General features: G+C 45.3%; 3 protein-coding genes across 7 annotated transcripts in view; 1 reads left to right on the top strand and 2 right to left on the bottom strand.

The window, feature by feature from the left end:
- Window positions 1–271: 271 nt before the first annotated feature.
- lipg (lipase, endothelial) lies at window positions 272–5,959 on the bottom strand. The gene is made up of 10 exons (XM_080498971.1): window positions 5,718–5,959; window positions 4,378–4,568; window positions 3,949–4,128; window positions 2,958–3,069; window positions 2,651–2,869; window positions 2,247–2,489; window positions 1,942–2,062; window positions 1,295–1,522; window positions 1,076–1,180; window positions 272–994 (listed from the first exon to the last, which is right to left on the bottom strand). Exons 1-10 carry the CDS (start codon window positions 5,806–5,808, stop codon window positions 982–984), a joined length of 1,503 nt encoding a protein of 500 aa, XP_080355097.1. The 5' UTR covers window positions 5,809–5,959; the 3' UTR covers window positions 272–981.
- A 4,353-nt stretch (window positions 5,960–10,312) lies between these two features.
- On the top strand, window positions 10,313–18,689 carry LOC308132690 (E3 ubiquitin-protein ligase KCMF1-like). Its single transcript, XM_080499870.1, has 7 exons — window positions 10,313–10,436; window positions 11,660–11,827; window positions 14,137–14,276; window positions 14,945–15,046; window positions 16,268–16,448; window positions 17,240–17,567; window positions 17,726–18,689. Exons 1-7 carry the CDS (start codon window positions 10,421–10,423, stop codon window positions 18,051–18,053), a joined length of 1,263 nt encoding a protein of 420 aa, XP_080355996.1. The 5' UTR covers window positions 10,313–10,420; the 3' UTR covers window positions 18,054–18,689.
- A 7,777-nt stretch (window positions 18,690–26,466) lies between these two features.
- The window catches only part of slc20a2 (solute carrier family 20 member 2), a 43,387-nt gene continuing 42,861 nt past the window's right edge, over window positions 26,467–26,992 (bottom strand). For all 5 annotated transcript variants that reach the window (XM_080499716.1, XM_080499715.1, XM_080499717.1 and 2 more), the window contains exon 11: window positions 26,467–26,741. In XM_080499716.1, the coding sequence (XP_080355842.1) occupies window positions 26,577–26,741 (165 nt within the window). In that variant the 3' untranslated portion in view covers window positions 26,467–26,576. The remainder of the gene's footprint in view (window positions 26,742–26,992) is intronic.

Below are 26,992 nucleotides of genomic sequence, written 5' to 3'. Positions count from 1 at the left end.
TCACATGCAGGGTGAATCCTACCCAGTCAGCTGGGATTCACAGAACACCTTGCAATTGATTTAGGTGGGCTCAACTCAATTACAGCTGATAATTTATGAAAGATGGGGTTCACCCTGGACAGACCACCAGTCCATCTCAAGGTAAAAACAAAGATGCACGACGACACACGAGTAGCCAGTTTATGGTCAATCAACTTCAAAACGTTGGGTGAATACCACTACAGTTCAACACCAAGTAGATGTCTAAAAAGACTGACAAAGTTCAAAAAGGTTACAAATATTGGTTGATTTTATTTTTTTTTTCAAAAAGAGATATTTACAGTATATGCAGACACACCCCAAAAATAAGCAACATACAGTTACGCTATGCACAAAATCTCAGACACTTGCATGTAACGAGATTGGGTATCTCCTTCAGGTTATACAGTGTATCAGTAATCTCTCAGCAGAAAGGCACACATCTTGGTCACTACAGACACACACATACAATTCAACACTCACACGCATACAAATACTGCATCTGGAAGAAATTCATTAAACATGCTTCATTATGGGATGTGCTCTGATAAATAACGTTGGTCTTGCAGTGCTTCCATTTTTCATAAATAATATTTAAAAATGTACAGTACAGTGACTACAATTGCTGGTGTGTGTGTCCACTGGCACAGATCTGGTATTCTACTTCACTAGTCCACACAAAGGAACGTTCAGTAACTCCACAGGCAGTCGTAACGCGCCCGCGACTGCCTCCAGCTGCCAGCCAGCCACTGTGCAGCTGTCTCGTATGGCGGACAGAAACCGTAGTCCTCCTCTCGTAAAAGCAATGGGAACGTCCCAGAGTCCTTGACCTGAAGCCCCCTTTCCACCGTGCGCCGATCAATACTCCTATGAAAAAGTGCTCAAAGAGAGAAGGCGGTGCTTCTCCATAATCCACGTTGGGTCCCCCATGGTGACGGTGCATTGGTTTTTGAAAAAGTGGACCTACATTGGCAGTCTGTTGATCAGAGAGAGCGGAATTTAACTTGGGTTTGTTCAATCAAATGTTCAATGGTTTATTCCAAAATTGATTTCATACCTTTTTCTCGGCTTCACTTCCCAGCCATCACGGCATTTTACATAAGTGATGGAATCCCCTGGTGAGATTTCGGTCTTTGCAGAGTCTTGGGCACAGAAGGTAAACCTGTAAAAAAATCCAAAAACAAATTGTCTTAATGAATGACTAATCAAAGTAATTCAAGCCAATTCTTCACCCATCTTTCTAAACACGAGAACACAGGTCTCCCCATAAACTTACTTTTTCTGCGTTTCACCAGATTTCACGCGAATTCGACGAACTTCCAACACAGCTTTGGGAGGCTTGCTGTTCCAGGCCCAAAACGACTTCCGGAAGTTTCTCCATATGGAGTTCAAAGAGTCAGATTGTCCTTCCCAGCTCAGGCGGATCTTCAGCAGATCACCAATATCTTCCTCGGTAAACACCAGGAAGGTGTTTGTCAGGTTCAGGCCAATTGTGTTGTCATAGCTGTATGACGAGAGGGGAGACGCAAGGTTTAGTCTGGCATCCAGAAAAATGACAGAGGATCTAGCAGCCAAGTGAACAACTGTTTGGGCATTGTTTAGGGACATCACATTACGAACAGCCCGAAAGCCGAGAAGTGCGTCTACAATTATAGGAACATGAACTAGAACACACACTAGGGTTCCTCCCGTAGTCCCGGCTCAATGTACATTGCCATCTATGCGAATGCCACTTTGAAAAAGGTCAGTAGAAACCAGGCTGAAGTTCAAATTCCAAATTTATATCACAGCTTCACTGTACAACATGCAGGCAGTGCAGCTGCCGCTGTGTGAATGTGTGTGTAACAGGGTGTCGGGTCAATCCACTGCAGTGTTTGTCCATGTATTGTTACGTTTAGGTGAGTTTTAGATTTTTGAACTTACACATCAACAAATAGATTTTCTGTATCCTTGTGGGAGCCGTACAGCTTCACATAGAAGATGGGATCTGCATTGTCTGACTGTTTCCTGTTGAACACATGCATCTTCATCTGGTAGTGGTAACCTTGAAAGAGAGCAGACGGAGTTAATGTTTGATCCAGTAGGAAAGTGTGAACTCTTTTTAGTTTACAGAGGAAACCATAAAACATGTCATTTGGGGTTAAAGATAACTGAAGTGAGATAACGGTAGACTTCTTGCATGGCGGTAGATAAAACGGACCGCAGTACATTTCCATGTTTTGTCTCACCTCCAAAGGGAGTGTCCGCACGTGTCTTCAGGTACATTTTGCTGTTGCGCCTCTTTCGCATCTTCCTGGCATTGTAGCCGATGTTGTTGCAACGGTTTTTGCGGCAGCTGAGACAGATTCCCTTCTTGAAGCGATCGGGGCCGGTGCACTGGAAGGCGAAGCTCATGTGGTCCTTGTTCATCAGGGAGTCGACAAACAGGTGCACGGCTCTCTCGTGCTCACACTTCATCACCTCCATGAAATCTACAGAAGTTGAGAGCAATGCGTTAAAGACGGTAACATCAACTCATCAAGGGCAACTGAACAAGTGCCTTTTTCTCGGTGAAAGCAGATGGCGTTTATTACCCGTTCTGCAACTTCAAAAAAAGAGACAAACCACATGCAGCCACTTCTCAACAACTTACTTCCTGCCACTGCCAGCACATCACTCAAAGCACAGCCAGGCTGCACGTCACCACCGTTGGGGTAGATGTCAATGTCTCCAATCGGTTGCTGGATTCCGATGCTGACGCCCAAAGCCTCTCGAGTGTATGTGTGCAGCACATCGACGAAGTCTGCATCGTCCGGAGAGAGGCGTTTCTGCTCCTCCACGCCTTCAAACATTGGACCTGCTGGGTCTAGACCTGTGAAAAAAAAAGAATACAGGGTAAGGCTATTGCACTCCTTTGAGGGGGGGGGGCGGTTGTCAATTTAAGTTGCACCCGAACTCACCAGTGATCCTGCCAATGGTCCCTCGCACGAACGTTCCTGCGTAGCCAGCTACATGGGCACCTAAACTGTAGCCAATCAGGTGGACATTCTGCAGAGGCAGCTGGAGCTCATCCTGTTTTGAGGGGGGAAAAAAATTAAAATGTAATTCTTGTCAGCAGCTGTCACCATTAGCATAAACAAACACTAGGCAAATTCTGGATTTCAGCCACTCGTGACAAGTTGTGCCCCCATTTGGGCCAAACTCGGTTAACCCAAACACAATTTACAGACAGTCCCCTCCATGCAACAGCGCCTCCACCATCTGTCTCAGTTTGTCTCCGTGAAATACTCTTTGTCTGCATTTACAACTAAATGGCAGAGAGCCTGAATCCTCGCTCACTGGTCCAATTTTGTGACAGTCCTGATGAATGGGAGCAGTTTTCTTTGATTCCGATGTGCTAAATGGACTGATTCTTATTAGGCTCCCTGAGGAGCATTGATCTAAATAAGTACTCAAAAATAGAGAGAATGCAAAACTGAGGACAGCATTTCTAGAGCTGCTACTTTTTTTTTTTAAACAGGTAGGATTAATCGTTCAAATTTCTATGATGTCGCATTTTCTCCATATCTGCTAAATATAAATCACATATTTGAAGAGCAATGAGGCAGATTTTAATGATTCATACACAGTAGTTTTCCAGTCACCTCTTGCTGTCTGTACCTGCTCACAATGCTGAGGTCAGACAGGCGTCCACATAAATAATTATTTTACACGCCCGCCATACATACTACAGACACTTTAATGGGATGGAGCCAAGAGTGAGACCTGTGGGCATTTCTGTGGTGTTCAATGGAGCATTACATTTGGCTGATTGAAGAGGAGTTTCATTTCTCTGACTTGTGTAAAAGCAGCACAGCCACATCATTTGTTTTCCCAGTTTCAATGAAATGCAAATGAGTGAAATCAACTGAAGCAAGTGATGAAGTAAAAAAAAAAAAAACCTCTACACACCTGAAGCCAATCGAGCATGGTGGCGATATCAAGGCCAACGCTGTGAGTGTGGTTGACCGCGTCGGGATACAGCTGCTGTGCCAACGATATCCAATCAACCACCACCACATTGGCTTGGTTTTCACGCTGCATCACTGCAGAGACCAGCTTGTGCATCCAGCTTTCAAACATTCCACTCATCTGAGATTGAAGGGGGGGGGGACAGGAACAACAGGAGATAAGTCATTCATTCTTGGAAATCACATTAACCTGGTGACCTCTCTCTGACACTCTTCTCACAGTTCCTCCACATTAACATGGCACATTCCAACAATGGAAGCTGAGGAAACACTCGACCTCGCTGTGATGGGAAGTTTGCTTTAAAACCAAGTGACCCAGAAATAAAAGGGTGATTGACAACTATATAGATAATATTAAAAGCATTTGTACCGTCCAGCCATGGATGATGAAGATCGTCTTGGCTGTAGCATTGAAGCCACACTCCAAGAGACAGTCCTTGTTGCCGGCCTGCAGGTAGCAGCCCTCCTGCTCCAGATCTAAACTCTTCCTCATGTTGTACTTGATGGCACCATCAAGAACCTTGTGGTCTGTTGACAAGTCTTCCAAACCACTATCTACACCTGTGGGGGAGAAAAACAAAAAAAACAAACATTGTAAGCCACTGAGTGAAATTAAGAGGGGATTCAGATTTTTATTTTGCCACTCATCTTTGCAGCCAAATGCAAAACCTTTCGCTCTTTCAAAACACAAAAGCAATCACCTGACCACTCAACAGCCACTACAAACAAAAAAAGGCCCCTTGAGTGCAAGTTGGGCCGAGGAGGCCGAACCGGAGCCAAAATGTCACCGCCACACTTCTTTTCATTTCACCCTCTTCCACACAGCTGCAACCAGAGCTCGTAATTATGGCAGGCTTTAACGCACAGCTCTCAGGTCTGAGGCCAAATCTGTACAATTACGTTTAATTGACGCAGGCAAGTCCCATTGAAGCGCTCAAAAGATGCTGGCGGTTTACAGCTTAAATCGAATAAAAATAAAACAAACAACATAATTGCGGAAAATGTCGGTGTCCTAATAATGGGTCGAAAATTCTTGAGAGAATTCTTCATAAATTGCACATTTTAATTGGGTCGTCTAATCCTTGACGACTTCAGAATCAGAACCAGAACCAGATTTAATCGGTGAAGCGGGCTTTGATAACGCGCACCGGCCTCACGCGTTTGCGTCAAAGAGCGCAAGCAATATGTGGATCACGATATGAACTCAGCAGCCTCTGGTCGCGGGCCACACAGACCGAAATGACTGGGTAGTAAAAGAGAGGAGCTGCAGAGCGGTCCGTGGTAAAACGCGGATTCAGCAGAACATCTTTCCAAAGAGTTCCCACAGACGTGGCGTTTATATGCGTCCTCCACTTCAAGACTCCCGCTGCTCTCCCAAAAAGGACACATCGCACTCTCTTGAATCCATCCCCGCTTTTCTGGATCACTCTGCCCGCCACACTTGTTTGCAATTCCAATTTAGCCTCAAATGGTCGAAAAAAAAAAAAAAGGGGGGGGGGGGGGGGGGGGAACAAAAAACGCTCACTGATCTACAAATATGACGAGATATTTTAAGCTTTGAGAGCTCGAGAGTATAAATAATTCACGGATTCTCACATTCCCGTGGTATGAATTGTTGGGAATATGTGATATTGGGTGTGATCACTTTCCATTTGAGGCTACAAGTGAAATGACAAATGAATGAACAATAGAAACAAAGGCATTTCTCACCTCCAAGAACAGGGTTTTCCTCGGGGGCGGACGAGACAAGCGCAGAAGCACACTGGAGGAAAATCCACAGTAAAAGACCTTTATGATTCATCTCTCAGTCACAAAAGAGTATGGAGGAATTAAAAGCTTCCTGAGAATCTAAAACGGGGTTTGCGCTTCAGCTGGTAGCGTGGTGCGAAGGGCAAAGTTTGAATCCAGCGGTTACAAAGAGCCGCCGGTGCGTTCTGGTGCGCGCCTGTGAAACTACGGCTCCTCAAATGTATAAACTTGCATCCGAGAGTGTCATTAGAGTTTTAAATAGTCTCCCCCTTTGAGTCATCTGATCATCGGCTGATCTATCGCGAATCTTATTGGTCAAGCCCCCATTTGTTTACGTTGAAGGCGTGGCAAAGTTGAATGAAGTCGTAGTAGGCTTCTCACGTTGCGCGTGTTAACCCTTGTGGGGTGTGTGCGTCTGACGCAAGCAGCCTCTCGGAGCTTTATGTTGGTACGAAGGTCATATAACCAATACTTTTGTGGTCCAACCGGATCCACACAAAGTCAGAAATATAATCAACAAACAATCCTCGACACGTTAAGGAACGGAGTTGCTTCTTATTGCTAGTATTTATTTATCTATTTTCTTTTATGCAAAAAAAAACCCAATATCCTCTAAAATCCAATTGCTTAGCATCCTGCTAGGGAAACAACATTCTCCCTCCTTTATGGGATTATTTAAAAGGCTTGTGTGAGTGGAGGGAGATGGCGAGGCGCCCTTATCCTCTGAAAGAGCCAGTCCCCTGCCTGGAGCGCAGCCAATCCATCAGCTTAGCTCACCATCCAGTTTCAATTGATGAGCTGAAGAATGGGCGCACTCACGCAAAGAGTCTCCCGCTACAATAACACCACTGTTTTGTGTACATACATCAACGTCCAGCCGTAGGAAGTGTCACCTGCCACCCCGGGAGCTCCTGGTATACTTGGCGCCCAAACAGCTTTTACGCATCTCTGCAAACAGGGTTTATTGGCTGCCGGTGCTGTTTATGTTGTCCACTGAGTCAGGAGATCTAACAGACCTGCCAAGACACATAAATACTGTCTAATTGGATTTATTGTCATGCTTTTTTTTAATATCATGTTCCCTATCTATCTATCTATCTACCAACTGTAGCCTACTGTTCTAATCCAATACTGATAATGCTGATATTCTCCCGGCGGGAGAACAAATTAGTCATCAGAGTACAGAAACATACGACACACATTATCAATGGTTAACTATGACTCAGGAAAATGATTCACGTGTTTCTTTCATGTCATTTTCAATAATCGATTGAGTTTTCATCATTTAGCAAACTTAATGAAAATGCATGTTCCCACAGTTACAAATAAATCTGCTTGCTCATGTTGATTCGTTGGGTTTTTCTCTTTTCTCTGTTAAAAGCACCTAGGGATGATTGTGTTGTATTTGGTGCTATATAAATAAAGTTCAATTGAATATATAATTTAATGCAGCGTATTTCAATTCAGAAGTATCTTTTACCCTATTCTTCTATATTGATGTCTATTCTTTCAGTATGGGATCTTTGCATATATTTACAATTGTATACACTTATTTCATGAGGTTAATGTTTCTATATTGTATTTAGATTTAGAAGTTTATTTTACATAATTTCACCTGTAAGTTGTTGACAGGTTGAATTTCCTCCGGGATCATTCAAGTATTCATCAATCTCTTTCAAAGGAGGGGGCTGACCCTGTGTGACACAAGTAATATTCAAATTAACTTGTCCTACTGTATTTTTAGCAGACACTGTATTAATAGCTGTATAGCTGAGAACCCAGTGGAAGGTGTATGATACCCATTTCAGGAGGTCACAACAGTTCAAATAGTGAGTTGATGTGAGGTTCATCACTTCCCCCTGACTACCTGATTATATTGTCAGTGGAAGAGTTTATTGTTGTGTACTCTTCATTGTGATTCACAAATGAAATTCATAATTCAATGTGTAGGTCAGAGCCGCAATGGAACATTGCAGTCGAACTGCTTGCACATTAATGTCACTACTTTCTAGCAGCTATATGATCCAAAGTGACTGGTTAGCAACTAACAAAATTAGTCATGTTTCCAATAAAGGAATCATGTCTTTTTTGTGATGTTTTCTTCATGACCTGCAATAAAAATTCTGAACAAATAACATCTCCTTTTCTGATTTACAGGGTCCAAAATGTGCAAAGCTTTTCTGTGCAAAACTATATCTCCGTAAGAACTGTAAGAGTCACATGCTGGTTTATTACGTCTTTCTGGAGATATTCCATTGAGGTTACACATTGTCAAGACATTGATTAATAAATGAGTCTGACACAGAAATCTAAAGAATAATCCTGAAATATCAACATTTTGAGTCATTATGAAAATATTGCAGTCTAATTCATTCTGTGGGGTTTCTCATATGAAGAGAAATCATTGTCAAATGTGCATGTATGGAAACGTTTACCTGGTTCTTTAATGGCTGAATAAAATTGATTTTATGGCTGTACAGAATTAATTGAATATAACTTTTAAAGTGACATTTTAAAGATTTGTCAAACCTGAATCATTGTGATCGGAAACTATGAGCTTCCTATTTCTGCTCAAAGATAATTATCTCCTCACCCACGTCACAATGAACTACTTTTATTCCTCCTTTGAACATGTGAGTAACAAGAAGACCATACATAGTTCCTCAGAAAAAGTGTGCAGTCTAACCCTTCCCAGAATCACCCTGATGTCAGACTCTGGTTTTTACAGTTGGCTTTTACAGGTAGTGTCCCGTGCTGAGGCATTATTGTTCTTTCCATCCACATGCCTCAAGCAGCTGCACAGTGTGAGGGTGCCAGTTTGATTCTGCACTGCGCTGACCCATCCTCCACGGAGTCTGCCCGACCACAGCCGACAATGGAGCACTGTGAAATACTTAAACAATCAGGTGGAGGCAGGTCGGCTGACTCTGTGGTGGAGAGCGGAGAGGTGGAAAGGGAGGCTTTTCCATGTCTTTATCTAGTGTAGCCATGACTCATTCCTGAAGTTACTGTCAAAAACTTCACTTACGAGCCATGTAGTCAGAACAAAGTTTGCAGTGTGTCTGCAAAACGCTGAGTTTCAGGTGTGTGGGCAGCAACAGTTTGTCAAATAGTTTTTCCAATTCCACTTCTCTTTGTGTTGAATGTAAAATTTTCCACCATGTGCATATATTACTGTAGGTAGCTAATCTTTATTTTCGATAAGGTATCAGGATCTCAGCTCCCATGTGTGAGGATGTGTACAATCAATAAGGAGAGTTGATAGTGTGTAATAAAAGCAGTGTGTTAGTATAACTGTCTGTAAATTGTTCAGCAAGCCTGTTTATCACTTATTAGTGTCACTTTTCACGTTTGTTAGATGTGCTCATACAATTAGTGATTTGTCCACCAGTGCCCCATATATTGAAAAGCTGTTCACCCCCTCTCAGATCTAATGTTTGCCAAAACGTGAAGGTCTGGGCCAAACACTGGCAGGCAAACCTCCTCTGACCCAAAAGGCATTCAAAATAACACTGTTCAGCTTCCCAGGCCTGCTGCAGATTATAGAAAGTGTCTCATTTTGCATTTTGGACATGTCCATCCTGCAAAAAATAGCTTACAGCTGGAGTTTGAAGACTGGTTGCAGCATATGGGACTGTGGCGGATCACTTCAGAAAGGCCACTCATTTCTTTGGCTTCTGGACTCTCCTTTTTTCTCAGAACCACTTTTAGCTCAATCTGGAAGCTGATTCTTCACAATCAGTCAACAAAACAAAATGATGTGATTGTGGATGTGCTGCACGTTTTAGCACTGTGAAAAGAGTCAGAGGGACTACTGCACCATTATTTCCAGATGGCTCCATATATATATCATTTTTTTTTCGCCTTTTGTAGGTTGTCTTGGCTTTGATAAAGTACTTTTTGAAATCCTCTATCAATTAAATGTGTGGATATACAGTAGGTGAGGATGTGAGTTGTGGTTGGCTGTCTCTGTGTGTTTGCAATGCACAGACTGCCAACCTGTCCAAGGTTTATCCTGCCCTCCCCTATAGTTAGCTGGGATTGATTCCAGCGTCCTCTGGCCTTGCACAGAATAGAAGATGGATGGAAGGATGGCATGTCTTCAATTCGCCATTTAGTTCATCCATTCATCTTCTACACTGATTCCTCCAGGTCTGATCCCAGCTCACCAATGGCAAAAGACAGAAGAGGTTGGTAGTTTACAGAGCAAACAGATAAACAGACAGCCACACTCACACAGATGTTAAATTTATTTATATTGCATCATTCTGATATGATTTGCAGTGATGTATAAGGGCATGCACACACAGGCAACTTAGAGTCACGAGTTTTTATTCTTTTTTTTTTTTTTTTAACAACCCACTTATGCACACTGTGGTACTCGAACCCGCGACCTTCCTGCAATGGCGCAGAAGCTCCAACCACTGCGGCCTGTCGGCGGTTTCCAATAGTGGTCCAGCGGCGCCCCCGTGTGGCGGAAGCGGCGTCGCACCGGAGCGGTGACACAGCAGGAGGCGGAGGGGGGCAGTGAGCCAGACCGGATCCTTCATGAGGGAAGAGGCCAGGGACAGCCAGCCAGCCCCGGCTCCTCTTCTCTTCACCCGCAATATCGCTCTCCTGCAAGCCCGGGAGCCCGAGCAGGGCGCCGCGCGAGTGTCCGTAGGATGTCCCGTCATGAAGGTGAGGAGCCGCGGCGGCCCGGAAGCTCGCCCCGCTCCGAGATTGACGTTGACAGTGCACCGCTAGCTCGCGCTGGCTAGCCACGGGTGAAGATGAACTAGCGTTAGCAGCAAGGTTGTGGTAACATTCCCCACGGGACGCGCCATGGCGGCCGATGGTTCAGCCCCCGGTGTGACGGGGCTTGTGTCGCATGGTTGTGTTTCTGGGGAAACATCCAGCGCTCCGTGTCGGTTTCCCCGAACAGGCGGAAGAAGCGACACGGCGTTAGCCCGGCTGAGCTAACTAGCCTGTCAGCTCTCCGCTAATGTCGGTTAACACCGGCGAGTTAGCGACCGGAGCTCCGAGAGTAAGAACGGTGACAGTCTCACGGGTCCCAAGCCTGGACGAACCCGCCTCCTATTAGCCCGTTTTAGCCCCCTTCCTGCTCTCACTTTGGCCCGCACGTTCCGGCTTCGCAAGCTAATATTTAGCGTCCTTGCGGCCAACCTTGTTGGACGTGTTGTCAGAGTGGAGCAACTCTTTATTTCGCGGTTGTGGTTCACAGTTTGACTAAAAGTCCAGCTCGGCTGAAACGAGCCTGTCGGCTCACCCGGGAAGCTAAAGTTTAGCACGCCTTCACTCGGTGCATGCAACCAGCTGCGAAGGTGAGTCGGGGCCCCGGCGGCCTCTGTTCTCCACGCCTGTTGTTGTTGTCAACTTCTCCTGCCGAGTTCTGCGGGACGGAGGGGCCGGGGGGGTGTTACTGCTGCCGGGTTGGGTTCACTGCTTCTCACTTGGGAGTGGAGATCCGAGGGAGTTTAGATGATCTGCTGTCACAGACACTCCGGACGACTGTGCCAGTCAATCACCAGCAGCAGCAGCAGCCCGGACTTGAACTCACAGGCCACAAAACACAAGGGGGGGGGGCATCACTGCTTAAGCCTGAAGGGAGAACCGTGGATTTATCACAGGAGTTACTGGACAGACTTGACATCTTGCAGCCCCAGAAATGTGGGGGATTCGATGTGGTCATCCACTTGAATAGATCCCAATGGGTTGTATTGTATTGAAGAACTTTTATCTGTGTAATGTATCACGAGACTAAACATTTAAACACAAAATCACAATTCTGATTTGCACCTTGGATGTTTTTTGTTTTTGTTTTGATTCACTGCCACTTCAAGCTTGCTCAACATGTCCTCCTCTCGGATGGCTGACACACTGTCTGACCTCTCTCCTCTCAGGTGTGAGCTGTGACGCGTGTTTAAAAGGCAACTTCAGAGGCCGACGATACAAATGTTTAATATGCTACGACTACGACCTGTGCGCATCGTGCTACGAGAGCGGTGCCACCACAACCAGACACACGACAGAGCATCCCATGCAGTGTATATTAACCCGAGTCGACTTCGGTGAGTATAGTTTTTATTATTATTATTATTATTATTATTCAGCTGCATGTGGAAATTCTCAAAAGCGTGACTGTAGATACTTGATGTTTAAGGGCATATGTTGAATTTGATGCTGCAGCATCTCTGTTGATTGCTTGTCAGACTGACACACACACACACCAGCACATTAACAATCCCATCATTATCCAATTTCCGTGGTTATCAGATGATTCAGCTGATCATGTAAACAGCATAATAATAAGTGATGTGCTTTATCAGATGGAAGTGAACGGACCGAGGTTTCCCCCAAATCCTCGGACGTCTTGGTGCACGCATGCACATCGGTCCGGTAGATTTCATTGTGAAAGTGACATAGTCACAAACTGGAGGTGAGACAAAAACAACATGACAAGCAGGAAGTGTTAGAGGAGCCACTTTTGGAGTAAAGAGGGGAAATATTTCATGTTGCATAAAAAGAAAACTCATCACAGCTAAAGCAAAGAGTCATTTTTGAAGAAGATCATCTCATTTCTGGAATGCTTCCAAACAAATCAGAGTGTTGCGGTTGTGATTTTTGATCTCCTGAATGGCGGTACCTTTCAGTTCACCAGTTACTCTGCAAAAGCTCTTAAGAACTTGGGTAGTCGTCATTGAAATAACATCTCTAGAAACCTCCCTTCAGGTGAATGAACAACCTACATCATGTGAAATGGTGGATGTTGCATTTTACTGCCATTCATTCCTGTTTTGTTTTGTTTTTTTCAAACGGCCCAGCAGTGGTGGATTAGAGCCTCGGAACACTTTGTGTGCGTTATTGGTCCTCTGGGTTTGATTTATCCCGTCATAAGTGGAGCATTTTGTTCTGGCTGCGGTGGGATCAGGCCATACATGCGGTAAATTCGGTTAATATTTGTAATTGGGCGCTTTGGCAATACAGCAGGTGTGTTATCATAGCGAGTGTAGTCATCACGGCTGATTAAGTCGGCCTTTCTACTGCTTTTGGACGACGGCTCCTGCTATTATTTTGTGTGTTGGCACAGTGAAATATGTTTGTATTTCCCCTTTCACACACTCAAAATGCTCTTTTGCAGTGTGGTGAAATAATAAAAAAAAAAAAACTGTTGCTGACAACACAGCAGAAGGTGCAACTTCATCTCTGTTTGTTTGGTTGAGCCTGTTGATTTTCTTCTGAGCGGTTGTAGATCCCTCCATGTGTTGTTCACTTAATGTTTAGTTTTTGGGGTTATAATTAAACTTGACAAGATCATCCCGTGAGTCAAATTTTCACGTTTTTTATGACAAGCAGCTGATTGGATTTACCTTTCAGTATTAACATGTGTGCAATAATGACGATAAAGCACTAACTTTCATTACAAGGCCTTCATTAAGCTTGATAGGAAAACCAATAGTGTCATAAAATGCCGACATAATCTTGAAATCGAGGCAGGAAATTGGCATTTCCCTGAAGGTTCAGAGCCCAGTTCACATTTTAAACTGAGGTTGTCTTAACATCCGCCTCGTTTCAGCCGACGGGGGTGAACTTGCACTTTGTTAAAATCAACGTGTCAACAAACGAGTTTACTGGTAATAGTCAACATGAACAAAGTAAAACCTGAGGCCAGATGTCAGGGCTGCAGCAGTAGAAGTTGCTATGGAACCGACAGAGCCATGCTTTGAAGGGTAGATGTGTAAAAACATGCAAACCGAAGGCTGCAGAAACAGAGATTTCACAACTTCTCCTGTAAAATTTGTTTCGTTTTGACATTTCCTTCTATTTTTCGCAGCAGTAGAAATGCCTCACTGTTGAAATTTCACCAATTTTTTTCTGTTGGAATTTTTCTGGTGAAGAGATTTTTTTGTAATTATTCCTCTTGGAAGTCAGACAAAGGCGATTGATTATGACATCAAGTTACTCGTCCAGCAATCCGATTGAGCGGCATATGGCCACTAGGCTAAACTAAATATGACAACTAATAACTTTTTTTTTTTTCTCTCTCTCCACATTTTGCAATTGATGTTTGGGACAGTCTGTGACTGTCTGCTGTCACGTGCTGTTTGAAACAAACCACATTGACGTACGCAGCGAGCAATCTGAGCGCTGCCCTCCTCGAACACGCTCGTTTCCACACAGACGTCGCCGGAATGAATCACGTCGTCGGTGTCAAAGCGTTTTTTTAATCGATTTGTTGTGCCGAACAATTGGTTTTGGACCTCGCCACGCAAGCAGAATAGAACATATGTTACCGACCCTGCGGGGAGGGACAAAGTTGCACTGTCGGCATCTTTTGAGGAGTTCTTGAGTTTACCGGTCATCTTTCCTCTGCCCACAGACCTGTACTATGGAGGCGAGGCCTTCTCGGTGGAGCAGCCCCAGGCCTTCACGTGTCCCTACTGCGGCAGGATGGGCTACACGGAGATGTCTCTGCAGGAGCATGTGGCTGCCGAGCACACGGAGACCTCCACCGAAGTGGTAAGACCACCAACCGCCACCCAGGAAACCTTTCACTCCACGCCGGTGCCCAGACTGACCGTTTTTTTTTTTTTTTCTCCTCCCGGACATGTCGGAGGCTTCTTTATCCTGCAGGTTTCGATGTTGTACTAATACGTCCCGCTCCCCCGTGTAAGAGTTGAGGTGTAGTTCAGATGTCAGCTTGTGACTACTGCAGGGAAGCTAAACTCAGAGTGATGTCAGGTAGGCAGTGCAGCCTTTTTTTTTTTTTTTTTTTTTAGTTTCGAGGAGCTCCTTCAATTTGTTCTGACAACACAAGAACACTGGTTTGAACATTTGAAAGCCCATTTCTGCACGTACAGTTTTAAAATGCAGCCAAGTTTTTTGGGGTTTTTTTGAATCGCAGGAAACGTGTTTAACCGAGTCGGTGTCCTGTGTCTTCCAGAGAGGACTTGTTAGCGATCGACTGTGTCGTTCGTGGTTTTAATTGCGGGGAGCAGCTCGTGCTGTTCAGTGTTTATGGGTCCCTGTTGGACGAAAGTCGAATACGATCGCTCGGTCTTCGTTTTTCTTTCACTCCGTCGCGTCCCTCTCTGTCCACAAGGATCTGCGGAAAGCAGATTTTTTTTTTTTCTTTTCTCCCCGCTGTGAAGTGTGTCGATACTAACGTTTCCGCTCCGTCACTCCAGATCTGCCCCATATGTGCGGCGCTGCCAGGTGGCGACCCGAACCACGTGACGGACGACTTCGCCGCTCACCTCACACTTGAACACAGAGCACCCAGAGACTTGATATCCTTTTTTCACGCGGTGGCCCCGCCTCCACAGAGGAGTCCGGAAGCAGCTGCAGGTTGGGACGGTGGGAACACGAGGTCGGCAGGTTGTTTTGTAGCGTGCATGTCGCCGGCGAAATAAATAGATATAAAAGCTTTTAGGACATGATGGAGCATCAACTGTTTCTAAGTCGGCTGTAAATCTAAAAAGGCAGTGCAGGATGTTTTAACGTATTTAGTTATTGGAGCCACAGTCTTAAGGTTTTGCCAGGATTTACTCTCTCGGTCCGGAATGATTCTGTTTAGTGCTTTAAATTACATATATGCAATCTCAGTTGGCCAAACAGCCATTAGCCTGACTTTATAGTTTTTTAATGTCTATAAGATTTACCGAGGGAAGATCACTGAAAAAGGGGGAGCATTGAATGCATAACCAGAGCTGAGCTCGTCTGCAGGGAGGAGATGGAATCAATACGCCCTCGGGGAGTTCCATTGTTTTTATCTCCTTCTAATCAAATGCCCCCGAGCTCTTCAAAACGCCGCTGCACGTCTCACTCAACAGGTAAAGGCCCGAAGAAGAGAGCTTATTCATGTTTAACGATTCAGAAAACTGCCGAGCTTTAAATTAGAACCACTTTCATACATAATTGAGTTTGTGTGGGTGTGTGTGTGTTTAGCACAGTGTCTTCATGCTGAAGGTGTGGACGTAACGCATCTGGACGATTGAACCTCTTTAAGTTTTCAACACGTCGGCGATCGATCAGTTTGCTCAGCCAAACTGGGTAAAACCTGTTTGTGCGCTTTGCCCGTCAGAAAGCAGCTGAAAGTCTCGGCGTGAGCAGAACTGTAGGATTGACTTGACGACAGCAGCTCACCGGGCTATTTATAGTCTTTGAATGAGTGCAGAAAACAAAGGATGTAAAAAAAAAAAAAAAAAAACACAACCCAACATAGCGACATGAGATGGAGCAAAGGCATCGATGGCTCAAAGGATTGAGTTTGTATCCAGCAGTTTTCTGCGCGCTTGAGTTTCATGCAAATCAGTGGAGCAGCCAGACGAGTGGCGCCGGAGAGTTTCAGCTTTTTACTGTTAACGTCCATCTTTGCTGATTAACACACTCCGATTGACTGTCCAGAGGACAAAACGGTCACCGGGAGGGGGGGGCAGTCACACTTTTTTTTGCTATTCGTGATCGGGAAGGTTACCGCAGCCGTCGTCTTCCTTGACCGCCGTCTTCACGACGAGTCCAGCGGCGTGCGGCACGTGCGGAGGATGTTCCACCCGGGGCGCGGGCTGGGCGGGCCGCGAGCCCGCAGGTCCAACATGCATTTCACCAGCAGCACCACAGGGGGGCTCTCCACCAGCCAGAGCTCCTCGCAGAGCTCCAACTACAGCAGAGAGGCCATGGACCCCATAGCAGGTGAGTCCCCACGCAGGTCTCACAGGAAACAATTACTTTGCTGTCGCCGAGGAGCAACCACAAGAGGTCTCACACACACACACACAGTGTTAATAGATTCCCACACTTCCTGCAGCAGCCTGGATATGAAATCCTCCGTTTGTGCTTGAGCGTGCAGTTTTAATAGTCTTCTCCACACTGCAGTCATGTGCGGGCACAGTTTGTTTCCGTGTTTATTTTGTTCTCGATTTTGAGTCTGCTTCAGTGGCTGGCATTCGCCATGTCGGCTCCAGCTGTGCCGTAATGAGTCGCCGCTCAGCCTGGCCTCACGCACAGAGCAGCAGCCGCCACTTTAATGACCTGCAGCGCTTCAGATCCAAGCGCCTTCAAGAAATAATAAGACTGGGCCGTGTGTCCTTTTGATTCATTTGACGTTTAAGGCCGTGCTCCGGCTACATTTGTTCACCCATATAGTCTTTGTGCCGCAGATTTTGTCAGCGAGATGTCGGCATTCGCGATACAAATACGCAAAAAGAGTTTGCGTGAGTAATGGGGTGGAGACTGACTGCGCTGTGGAGACAACGCATTCTTTCATTTAATTGTTTTTAAATGACCTAGCACAGGAAGTCCAAATTACTAAAAGCCACAAAGTAAAGACGAGTGTGATTGAGCTCCGTTATTTGGGAAGGATAAACAAAATCCACTCGCGTTGTAGAATTGTCGAGTCGTCAGAATCGCAATACTTGTGTTAAACTACTCGTGTGCAGTTCCGCTCTCCAGCGACTCAAACCAAACCGCTCCGTCTCCCGCAGAGCTCCTGTCCCAGCTGTCGGGCGTGCGGCGCTCGGCGGGCGGCCAGCTGAGCTCGGGCCCGTCGGCCTCGCAGCTCCAGCAGCTCCAGATGCAGCTGCAGCTGGAGCGCCAGCAGGCGCAGGCGGCGCGCCAGCAGCTGGAGACGGCGCGGAACGCCACCCGGGGCGGCAGCAGCCGAGCCAACGCCATCCTCAACACCAATTCGGCCGCCGCCAACCCCAGCAACCCCAGCGCCAACCACAACACCAACCCCAGTCCCAACCCGGGGCCGGCGGAGCCCAACGCCCTGCAGCACCCTGCGCACAGCTCCCAGTTCCTACTCAGCAGGTGAGGCCGACCGCAGGGAGTCCCGGAAAACTTTTCATTCCTCTACCTGTTTCCCGTTTGAACCGTTCCACCGGGTTTATTCGGCGTCGGATTGTTTAAAAACGTGTCCGGTTGAGGCCCTCTGAGTTGACCTTTCCGCCATGTTGCCCCCCCCCTAGGCTGAGCGAGCCGCGGCTGTCGGAGGCGGAGCGGCAGGCGTGCGAGGCCCAGTGGGCCGACCGGAGCCTGTTCGTGACGGAGCTGCTGCTGTCCACGCTGCTGCCCGACGAGGACGCCTCGGCCTCCTCCGATGAGGACGAGGACGACGGCCACGGCCCGTTGCGGAACTTCGCCGACTTCCAGGCCATGGGCTGCGTGGAGGTCATGACCCTGGACGTGGCGCTGGAGAACCTCAACCTGAAGGAGACGGCCCCGCCCACCAAGACCACGAAAGCCACGACGAAACCGGCGCCGGCGAAGAAAGAGCCCCCGCCGCCGCCCCTTTGATGACATGGCCGCTCCCTCCCCTTTAAAAAAAAAAAACAACAAAAAAAAAAAACACCATTGTAAACTGGCCGACGGCCGAGTCGGTCCAACTGCCAATGGATGACAAAAGAGACTGCAGTTTTTTGTTTTTGTTTTTTTTTTTCTTTTCTTTTTTGGCTTTTTTTTTTTTTTTTCTCAAGTGATTGTCATTTTAGCTCTGTCGCTCCCCACTCCACCCCATGTTTTATGTTGTGTACATTGAATAAAAGTAGTGAGACGAGAGAATGTGAAGAGCAAGCGAAAGCGTGTGGTGGGTGAGTGCGAAGAAAAGCAAAAAAAAACAACTAAACTATATAAATATATTATAGAAGAAAAAAAAAATTTATATGAAAGTCGATAATCAGCTCCACATAACCCGTGTTTCTTCTAGCAGACGTGCGAAGCGTAGTTAAGCCTTTTTTTTTTTTATGAAGAGGCAAAAAGTTGGTCACACACACAGACTCAAACCTCTCCGGTTTCAAAAAAAAAAAAAAATAACAATAAAAAAAAAAACAACCCGCTGCTGTGTATTTATAGTTCTGAATTAAAGAAGTGCTTGGATGGTTTACCACAACTTAAGCATGAGCTTAAATCACCATGTGCCCATTTTTTAACTGCACAGTCACAAGATTGGGGGGGGGGGGGGGGGGGGCTCTTCGGTTCCGACTGTTGACTAACTGTAAATGAACAGTGCCGAAGGCTGCTGCCACTTCAACACACACACACACACACACACAGAGTGACGGCCATGTTTTGGTTTCCTCCATGTCCAGTCTCCCTCTCTCCCGTTTGTGTGACATCACCTGTTTTGGGTCACGTGACCTTGCTTTATATTGACTGCGGGCACTTTGGTTTTGAATTTGCATATCCGGTGTCCGTTTGTGTTACACTACATATGCTCTCCACGGTGAAGTCTCACACACACACACACACACTTTGGAGGCAAACGCAGATGACAGAATCTGTTGTGTTTTTTTTTTTGTTTGTTTTTCTAACAAGGAAGAAACAACGCTGGTCTTCACAAAGTTGCTTTTCTCTTTTTCTTTGTTTTTTTTGTTGTTCCTGTTTGTTTCACAGAAGACCAGCCGTGACACTTCTTCAGCTTCCTGTGTTCTGAAACGACTCTTCTCTCCATTACTCACGAATGCAAAACAATACTCATGTCGACTTGAAGGAGAGAACCCCTGTATTGCTCTTTCCCCAAGAATTTCTCTCAGTCCAAAAGATCTTTGTAAGCCTCCACTGCTACCTGAAGAAATGCAATGTATGTCGTTTGGCTCCGGCGGCGGAGTCAAATCACAGGGTAACCCCTTTCAGTTCGGAGGACAATAAACATGTTTTTGGATGGAAATGAACTAACCCAATCCCTCTTTCTCTTTCTCTTTCTCTCTCTCTCTCTCTCTCTTTCTCCCTGTGGTTTGTGTTTTTACTTTCTCTCCTCGGTTTGCTAACGTCTTGGCGAGCATGTACAGAATCTGGTTTGACAATAAAGGCCTATCTTACAGGTCAAGTTCAATCTCAGTCCATCTCCTGATGCATTTCGTCATTCACAGCGTCGCCCCGGCGGCAAACCGTTGAATTAAATCCTGGCGAGAATGCGACACGATTAAGGGCTCCATTTGGAGTTTTTATTACCAAAAGGTATGTGAAGTGTCCTTTCTGGAGTTCCACAGCAAATATAACGCCTCAGCTTTATAAAGGTTAGCGGTCGCATCAAGTTTCTTTTATGCCCCTTCCTTTTCGTTCTGGCGCCCCCTGTGGACCCTGCAGTGAGCACAAGCAGAGCAGACGTTTAAAAAAAAACATCCCATCATATTTTATCTGGCTCATGTAAAAGAGGTCAAGATTCACGAAACGTTCAAGCGACTTTGAATTTTCAGCTCCCAAGACGATTTAAAGTCAATGGATGCTTTGATGGCGAGGAGGGATTTTCTACATTTGCCACAAATGACACACGTCAGTTTATTTATTTACCCTGACCTGTTGAACCTGCTATCCTAAAACGTTTCCCTTCTTTTCTAGTCCCATTTGCACTGTCCCAACTTTTCTGAAACACATTGCTGGAGTGACATGGAGTGATCATTGTCAAGCTTCTTTTTTTTTTTTTTTTCTTTTCTGGTGAATATAAGAACACATATCCTTATTATGGCCTCTGTAAGTGACACAGTGAACTGCAGAGAGGTGAAGGTTTCCACTCCTGGTTACTGATTCAACCACCTTGAATAGTACCACTTTGAGAGCGCCGCGGCACCAGGCTGGCATTTTCAAGCGTTACCAGAGAGACTTCCTTCCTAAAGGAACCCGACACAGACGGACTGCTGGGAACCTGAAGAGCAAACCTCAGAGCCAAATCCCTGAATTATTATCTGCGGCGAAAAGCTCTAAATAGGAGGAAGCCTGAAAGGACCTGGCAGATTCATGCAGTCCTTAAAGAAGTCTGTTGCTGTGGGAAACCACATGTATGGGTGGGTGGGGGGGCAATGTATAGGATCCTGCAGCACATGAAGTTTGTATAAGATGAAAACTATACAAGTTTAACGTGCGTGTGTGTATGTGTGTCCTGCTTCTTCTTCTCATCTTCATTGACTGCAGGAAAAGTAAGACTCATTGCACCATCTTATGTTATAAAGTGGTATTACCATTTTGGACCTTAGATTATTTACTCCAGTAGATTTTCTTACATTATAATTATAATTAAATGGCTTTTGATGAGAATAATTCCAAACAGTGACAGCGTGGGTGTAAGTCTGTGGGTCGCTCTCTAAAATCTGAGTTTCTTTGGAGTTTGCATGTGCTTCCTGTGTGTTTTGGGTTAATTGTGGACTCTAAATGCCCTGTTGGTGTGCTTCTCTGTCCTGTGATGGACGAGCAACCCGTTTTCTGTAATTCCCCGAGACCCAAGACTGCAGTTTTAAAATGAATGGAATGTTTGTGTGTCTAGCCCCCCCCCCCCCCCCCCCCCATCTGTCGGGTCTTAATATCATGTTAATGTTCCCGGCATGTTTGTCCTTGACTATATGATATGGATCCACAAAAAAGGTGTGCGCTATGCGTTAGTAATGTGAATGTCGTTGTTGCTTTAAAAAAAAGAAAAAGAAAACCAAGACACAACTCAGAAGTTTTAAGGTATTCTTTGTAATTTTAATTCCCATAATTTAGTTTTAAATGCAGACATTTTTCTCACTAAAATCTTAAATAAAACATTACAGTACGATATATGCAAATCAGAAGAGCTTTAAGATTTCGGAGAAGCAGGCTACATTTTCTTTTGATTTTTTTTTGTTTTGTTTTATTCGTTTATTTATTTTTTTCTCAGTTATATTCATATAGAGCTGTATTTTCAAACCGTTGAAGGACTGGACAGTTAAGTAGCAGTAAACAGTAGAAAGACAACACGGAGCTGTAAAGCCTGCAGGCCAGAGGAGCACATTCTGATTACGAAACAGACCAGAGAACTAGAGACGGCACGCCACATCCAGATGAAGGTCTGACCTGATGCCCCCTCCAGGAGGGGGCGCTATCACACCAGGGCAGGTGGAGCTACATGACCACAACATGACAGCGATGTAGTTCCACGAGAAACAGCTTGTATTGCACATTCAGGGAGGAAGAAATGGCACATTCTGTTTTTTTTTTTTTTTTTTTACAAAAACAAAAAACAAACAGAGATTGAAAAAAAAAAAAGGTTATTGAAATAGTTTAGAAATGCAGTTGAAGCACAGTAACTCCCCCAATGGCAAATACAAATACAGCACCCACTGATTTCCACTGACCAGCTGATAAACACTCTGGTCCTCAATACTGTCCTTCTCTCAGGAGGAAAGGTCAAACTCCGCCCTCCAGTGGCTGCCTTAAGAACTGCACACACTTGGGTCTTTTCATTTTTCTCAGCATTTTAAATCCCGAACCAAAACATTCATTTAACAGGCATTTACCAATTGGCTGGGGTTATTTCAGATTGCAACCGTGTCATAAGCACTTGTCGCTGTGAGGAAATGCAGAATCATTTCAATTGAGACGATTAAGGGAATATTTTTGTTTAAATCCTTCAATGTCGTTTGTTCCAAATCTTTTCCAAAAGCAAGTTCTCAAGAGACGCTCGATGCTGCCACCACAGGGTGAAGTCAACGGTCCCTCCCCGTCTGGAGCAGTGCATCCCTTTTGGCCTATCAGGACTGAAAATGCATGGGGGAAAAAAACTAACAGGAAAGAAAAATAATAATAAAAAAAACAAAGAGTGTGAGTTGCAGAGAGAGCCAGCAAAGAGTTTGGAGACAATGTCCTGATGAAATGTCTGCAGTGTGCCAGTTTACTAATGGACCTCATGACGCCTCAACGGTGAAACAGTTTGACTGATTTGAGAGGACAAGAGGGGAAATCCCTCTTTTGAGCCTCGGGCAATTTACCTCTGGTGCATAGAAATTAAAGCTGCTTCACCAACAGACTGGACAAAACGGTTGTCCAGACAACAGACTGGAAAAATCCGTTTCAAAATGTGAATAAAGCCGAGCCGTCACCTCACACATCAACTCTAAACTCTCACTTATGCCATAAAGCAGCTGGACATTTTTGGTTTTTATTGTAGATTTTCCATTGTTCTCAAAAGGAAAATAGTTATTAAGGCCGATCCGTGGACAAGTACGACCTACATATAATATGCATGTCTCTGCAAATGAGACGCAGTATTCATTATAATTTTTTGCATTAAATTCAATCTCACTAAACCAGCTGTAAATGTTACTTTTACTCTGATTATATTTATTGCTCTCATTGTGCAGGAGACTGTCTGATAATCTACTTCGAGTGAAAAGCAAGCAGCCACAGCGTTGCTCAGCTTCCCTGCAGTCAAATAGAGAATCTTTGATAAGATGCTTTTGCTAATTGGACTTCTGTATTCAGTTCAATTCTGTTTGCAGCTGCTGCAGCTTCATCACGTAATCGAACGCACGACGAGTTGTTCAAGTGTAATTTAGGTAAACCTCAATGGACACGCACCAGAACGGACAGAGTAACTCAACACACCACCTGGTGGTAGAAAACTAGTATTACAAGACTGGAGGGTGATTTATCAGTGAATTGGCTGACGAGCAGAAATACCTTTATCAGGCGGTTATTTCCTCATTTTGTCTACTTTTACATTTAAAATGGCTTCAAACCAATCTGTAATTACTTAAAACAAGAAAATGTATTTCTTCTTCAGATCAGGGGACAAATTAATCAAGTGGACGGCTGGAGAACTTTGGCGTTTTGGGAAACGAACAAGGTTTTTTTTGTTATTTTTCAAATGTGCCTCACAAACAAACAAACAGACAGATCATCCGAACACACCGGCTCTCAGTGGAACACACAGACTGTAAAAGAGTAAAAAGGACATGAGCTGTAAGAGTTTTACCCTGCCATTTAAATTTTTTTTTAAAAGGAAACCAATGTCCTCGCAGTCCAGTTTTTATTTGTTTGTTGTTTTTCTCCCCGCCGAATGAGCAAACGTTGAAGAGCCAAAATCATCGACCTACAAATACCGAGCTTCTAGAATTCGCCTCCAGCAAGCAGCCGTCCGGCTCTCGCGGCTCATGATCAAAGCAGTAGGGAAACAAAATTACAAAGTGTTTTCATTCTAACATTCAAAAATAAAAATGGTAATTTAAAATCTGATCTACTGGCAACCGACACGTCAGTCTAAATATGAGGAGGACACACCCGGGCTGAGGGGGCGGCGCGGCTCACGGTACCAGCAAGAGCAAGACTGTGCTCTTACCACATCTCGTCCTGGTCCCCCCCCCACCCCACCCCCTCACCCCCCCCACCCCCCCGCAGTGTGTCCTCCAAGTGCCAGGAAGCTCACCCAGGTTAAAACTCAGATATGGTAGAAAAATATATAGTTTCGATGAAATTTCTCTAGTTTATTCTTTTTTTTCTTCTTCTTCTTTTCATTACTGAATTGCACCCATACATGTCGTATTAAAACGTATTGTAGTAGCAGTGTAAAGTGACAGGGATCATGATTAGCACTACTACTACTACCAACAAATAGAAAGAAAGAAAACAACAAAACAAACCCCCCCCCCCCAAAATCATCGCGCATACGCTTGCTCTCGCTCTCTTTCTCTCGAGACACTTCAGGTTTATTTTACTTGCACTTAAAAATTCGTGGTTAATATTTTGTCTTTCATTGGCATTAGGCAACTTTTTTTTGTTGTTGGTTGTTTTTTTCCCCCACTTTTTTTTTTTTTTTTTAAACAGATACTCTACAATATGGTTACGATGTAAACACCACAGTACTTAATCTTTTTGACTTTTTTTTTTTTTTTTTTAAACTGTATCTGCACAAAGTAAAACACAATGTTACAAGGCAAGTGGCTACTTAAGCATAGATTTGTTCAAGAGCAACGGAAAATAAAAACCAAAAACAACAAAACTTGAAATTAGACAAAACTCACGAGAACAAAAAAGATATTTGCAACACCTGGCATTGGGTTTGTTCAAATAAAATAGAATTGGGGAAAAAAAAAAAAAAAGCTTTTGACTTTGTTCAACTACAGGTCAGGTGACCTTGTTAAAAAGCTGGTGATGATCAGTTCTAAACCCCGCCCCTCCCCGCCCGACACCACCTCTTCCCCCCGTTGTGATATGAACCCGACCTCGTGGCGTTGAGCAAAGACTGAACCATAGCTGATCAAAAGACCCCCCCCCCCCCCCCCCCCCCCACACCCCACCCCCCCCACAAAAGAATAAAACCACCAGACGAGCTCCGAGCCTCAACTCCTGCTCCGCGTCTGCATAAGTGGCAGAAGAGTCTGATACGACACGTAGTCTGACATGACAAGGCTTCAGCTTCGGTCTTTATTTTAAAAAGACGAGCCTCTTAATTTGTCCCACGGGGTCCGAGGCGGAGACAGAGACACAGCCCCGACCCCGCGGGAGGTGACGAGGTCCATCGTTGGTTGGCAGGGAGCCTTTGATATGAGGAAGTGACTCCTGGGAGCTTTTTTTTTTTTTTTTTGCATGTAAAAAAAAGAAAGAAATGAAGGCATATATGGATGAAGATATGGATGAACACTTCCTGGGAACTTGTCAGTGTGCGATTCCTATTTTAGTGTTTTGGCATCTGCTTGCATCGAAAAACCTCTTCTTTTTTTTTTCCTGCTTCTCATTGGCGTGCTGGAAACACACTTTGGCATGGTTCTGCTCTTGAAAGAGCGGGAACCTTCTTCTTTAAAGAACTTTCTGTCGATACTGCAGAGTTAAGCCGGACAGCCCCCCCCCCCCCCCCCCCCCCCCATGTGTTCATGAGTGTGCGTTCAGGCGACTACGAGCCGCTGGGATGAAACATCCAGTAAATTATGACATCGTAATGAGGTGAAAAGCCCCTCCCCCTTACATATAACATTGAAAAGACAAATCAAGACACCCCCCCACCCCCCACCCCTCCCAAACCCACTGGCAAACTCTTAAAGGACAGTATTTACAGTACAAATTACAGTATAATACATCATTAAAAAATATGAGATCCATCTCTAAAAACATACAGGAGCTCTTGACAAATAATGAACTCTTTAGTAAATTAGGTTTCTATGGTATGTGGAAAATACATTTTTCAAAAAAAAAGAAATACCCAAACAGAAGCAGAGTGAGCGCCACCTGCTCGCCGAGGCGTGCGTTTCCTTTTTGGCCCCCAGTTGTACCTGCTTGTGTTTGAGAGTGAGATGACGGGACGGGTTGGTTGACCACACGCACTTTTTCTTTTTCTTTTAGTCGCTTCTTTTGTTTGACGACATTTTCGAGCAAGCCGCAATACGACAGATCGCACTCGCTCCTGCAGGACGATATGTACACTTTGTTTTTTTTGTTTGTTTTTCTCTTCCTGCCATTTTAGAGCAATGATGAGCACCTGACCGACTATGCTACGTACGATAGCACGCAGATGGATGTGGGTTTACAGCGGGCCGCCGCTTGGGGGGGAGGGGTCGAGCAAAAGTCGCCGCAACTTTGATCGTTTCGCCGTCTTGCGTTGCTTCTTTTAAAAACTGCGTCTCTCGAAATGGAGAGACTGAATAAACGACTGCTGCCGTTTGTCCAACAAACCGAGGTTCTTGTTAAAGGTTACTTGAAAGCTCCCTATTGTTGTCGTATGTACAGCAGATTGAAACGGTGGCGCAATCTCTTATGCGCCGCTCTCCCGAAAAGAAAAGGAAAATATGAAATCAAATAAATTAAAAAAAAAAAAAAAAAACGATCAGAAACTCAAAAGGAGGCGAACAGATCTGTGGATCACGGCGCCACGCAGCATGTGAACCAACCCTCCTCACTTCCACAGTACAACCGAGTCCCATCTGTATCCTCTGCAGCTCCTCCTTCGTTCCTCCTCTCACCTCCTCCTTCATCTGCAAACCCCCCCCCTCCCCCTTGGCACTCGAGCTCTTATTTTACCCAAGCCTCCCTCTTTCTGACTCTCTCTCTCTCTCTCTCTGACTCTCTCTCTCTTCCCTTCCTCCCAGCCGCGCGCCCTCAGACGAAGGGCAGGATGCCGTAGACGAACAGGGCCATGACGGCGGCGCTGAACAGGCCGGCCACGGGCACCGTGACGAACCACGCCAGGAAGATGTTCCTGAAGAGGCGCCAGTCCACTGCCTTCTGGGAGCGGATCCAGCCCACGGCCACGACGGAGCCCACCTGGAGGGAGAGACGGAGGAGACAAATCAGCAGCAGTGGCGGCGGCGGCGGCGGTGCAAAAGAGTTCAGAGAGACGAGCTGAAGGCTGGACAGGCTTCCCACTGATTATCAGGCGTCTGCTGCGCTGCCTGCTTCGTGCATGAAGTTATTTGTAGCTGCTGTTTGTCTGTAATGGACTCCTGATGAAATAAATTCATATAAAATGTTCGTGGCCTTTGGCGCAGTGGTGGATAATGTGAGCAATAATAACG

This window comes from Blennius ocellaris (genome assembly GCF_963422515.1).
Source record: "Blennius ocellaris genome assembly, chromosome: 7".
Taxonomy (NCBI): Eukaryota; Metazoa; Chordata; class Actinopteri; order Blenniiformes; family Blenniidae; genus Blennius; species Blennius ocellaris.
This window is presented reverse-complemented; position numbering and strand designations above follow the sequence as displayed.

Bases quoted from the DNA above. Each gene is read 5' to 3' on its own strand.
- lipg (XM_080498971.1), bottom strand. From the start codon at position 5,808: ATGAATCATAAAGGTCTTTTACTGTGGATTTTCCTCCAGTGTGCTTCT. The intron at 4,129-4,377 runs GTACAAATGCTT...CTTCAATCTCAG, and splicing joins TCATCATCCATGGCTGGACG to ATGAGTGGAATGTTTGAAAG. The intron at 1,523-1,941 runs GTAAGTTCAAAA...CTCGTCATACAG, and splicing joins GAAAATCTATTTGTTGATGT to CTATGACAACACAATTGGCC.
- LOC308132690 (XM_080499870.1), top strand. The intron at 14,277-14,944 runs GTAAGACCACCA...CCGTCACTCCAG, and splicing joins CGGAGACCTCCACCGAAGTG to ATCTGCCCCATATGTGCGGC. The intron at 16,449-17,239 runs GTGAGTCCCCAC...CGTCTCCCGCAG, and splicing joins GGCCATGGACCCCATAGCAG to AGCTCCTGTCCCAGCTGTCG.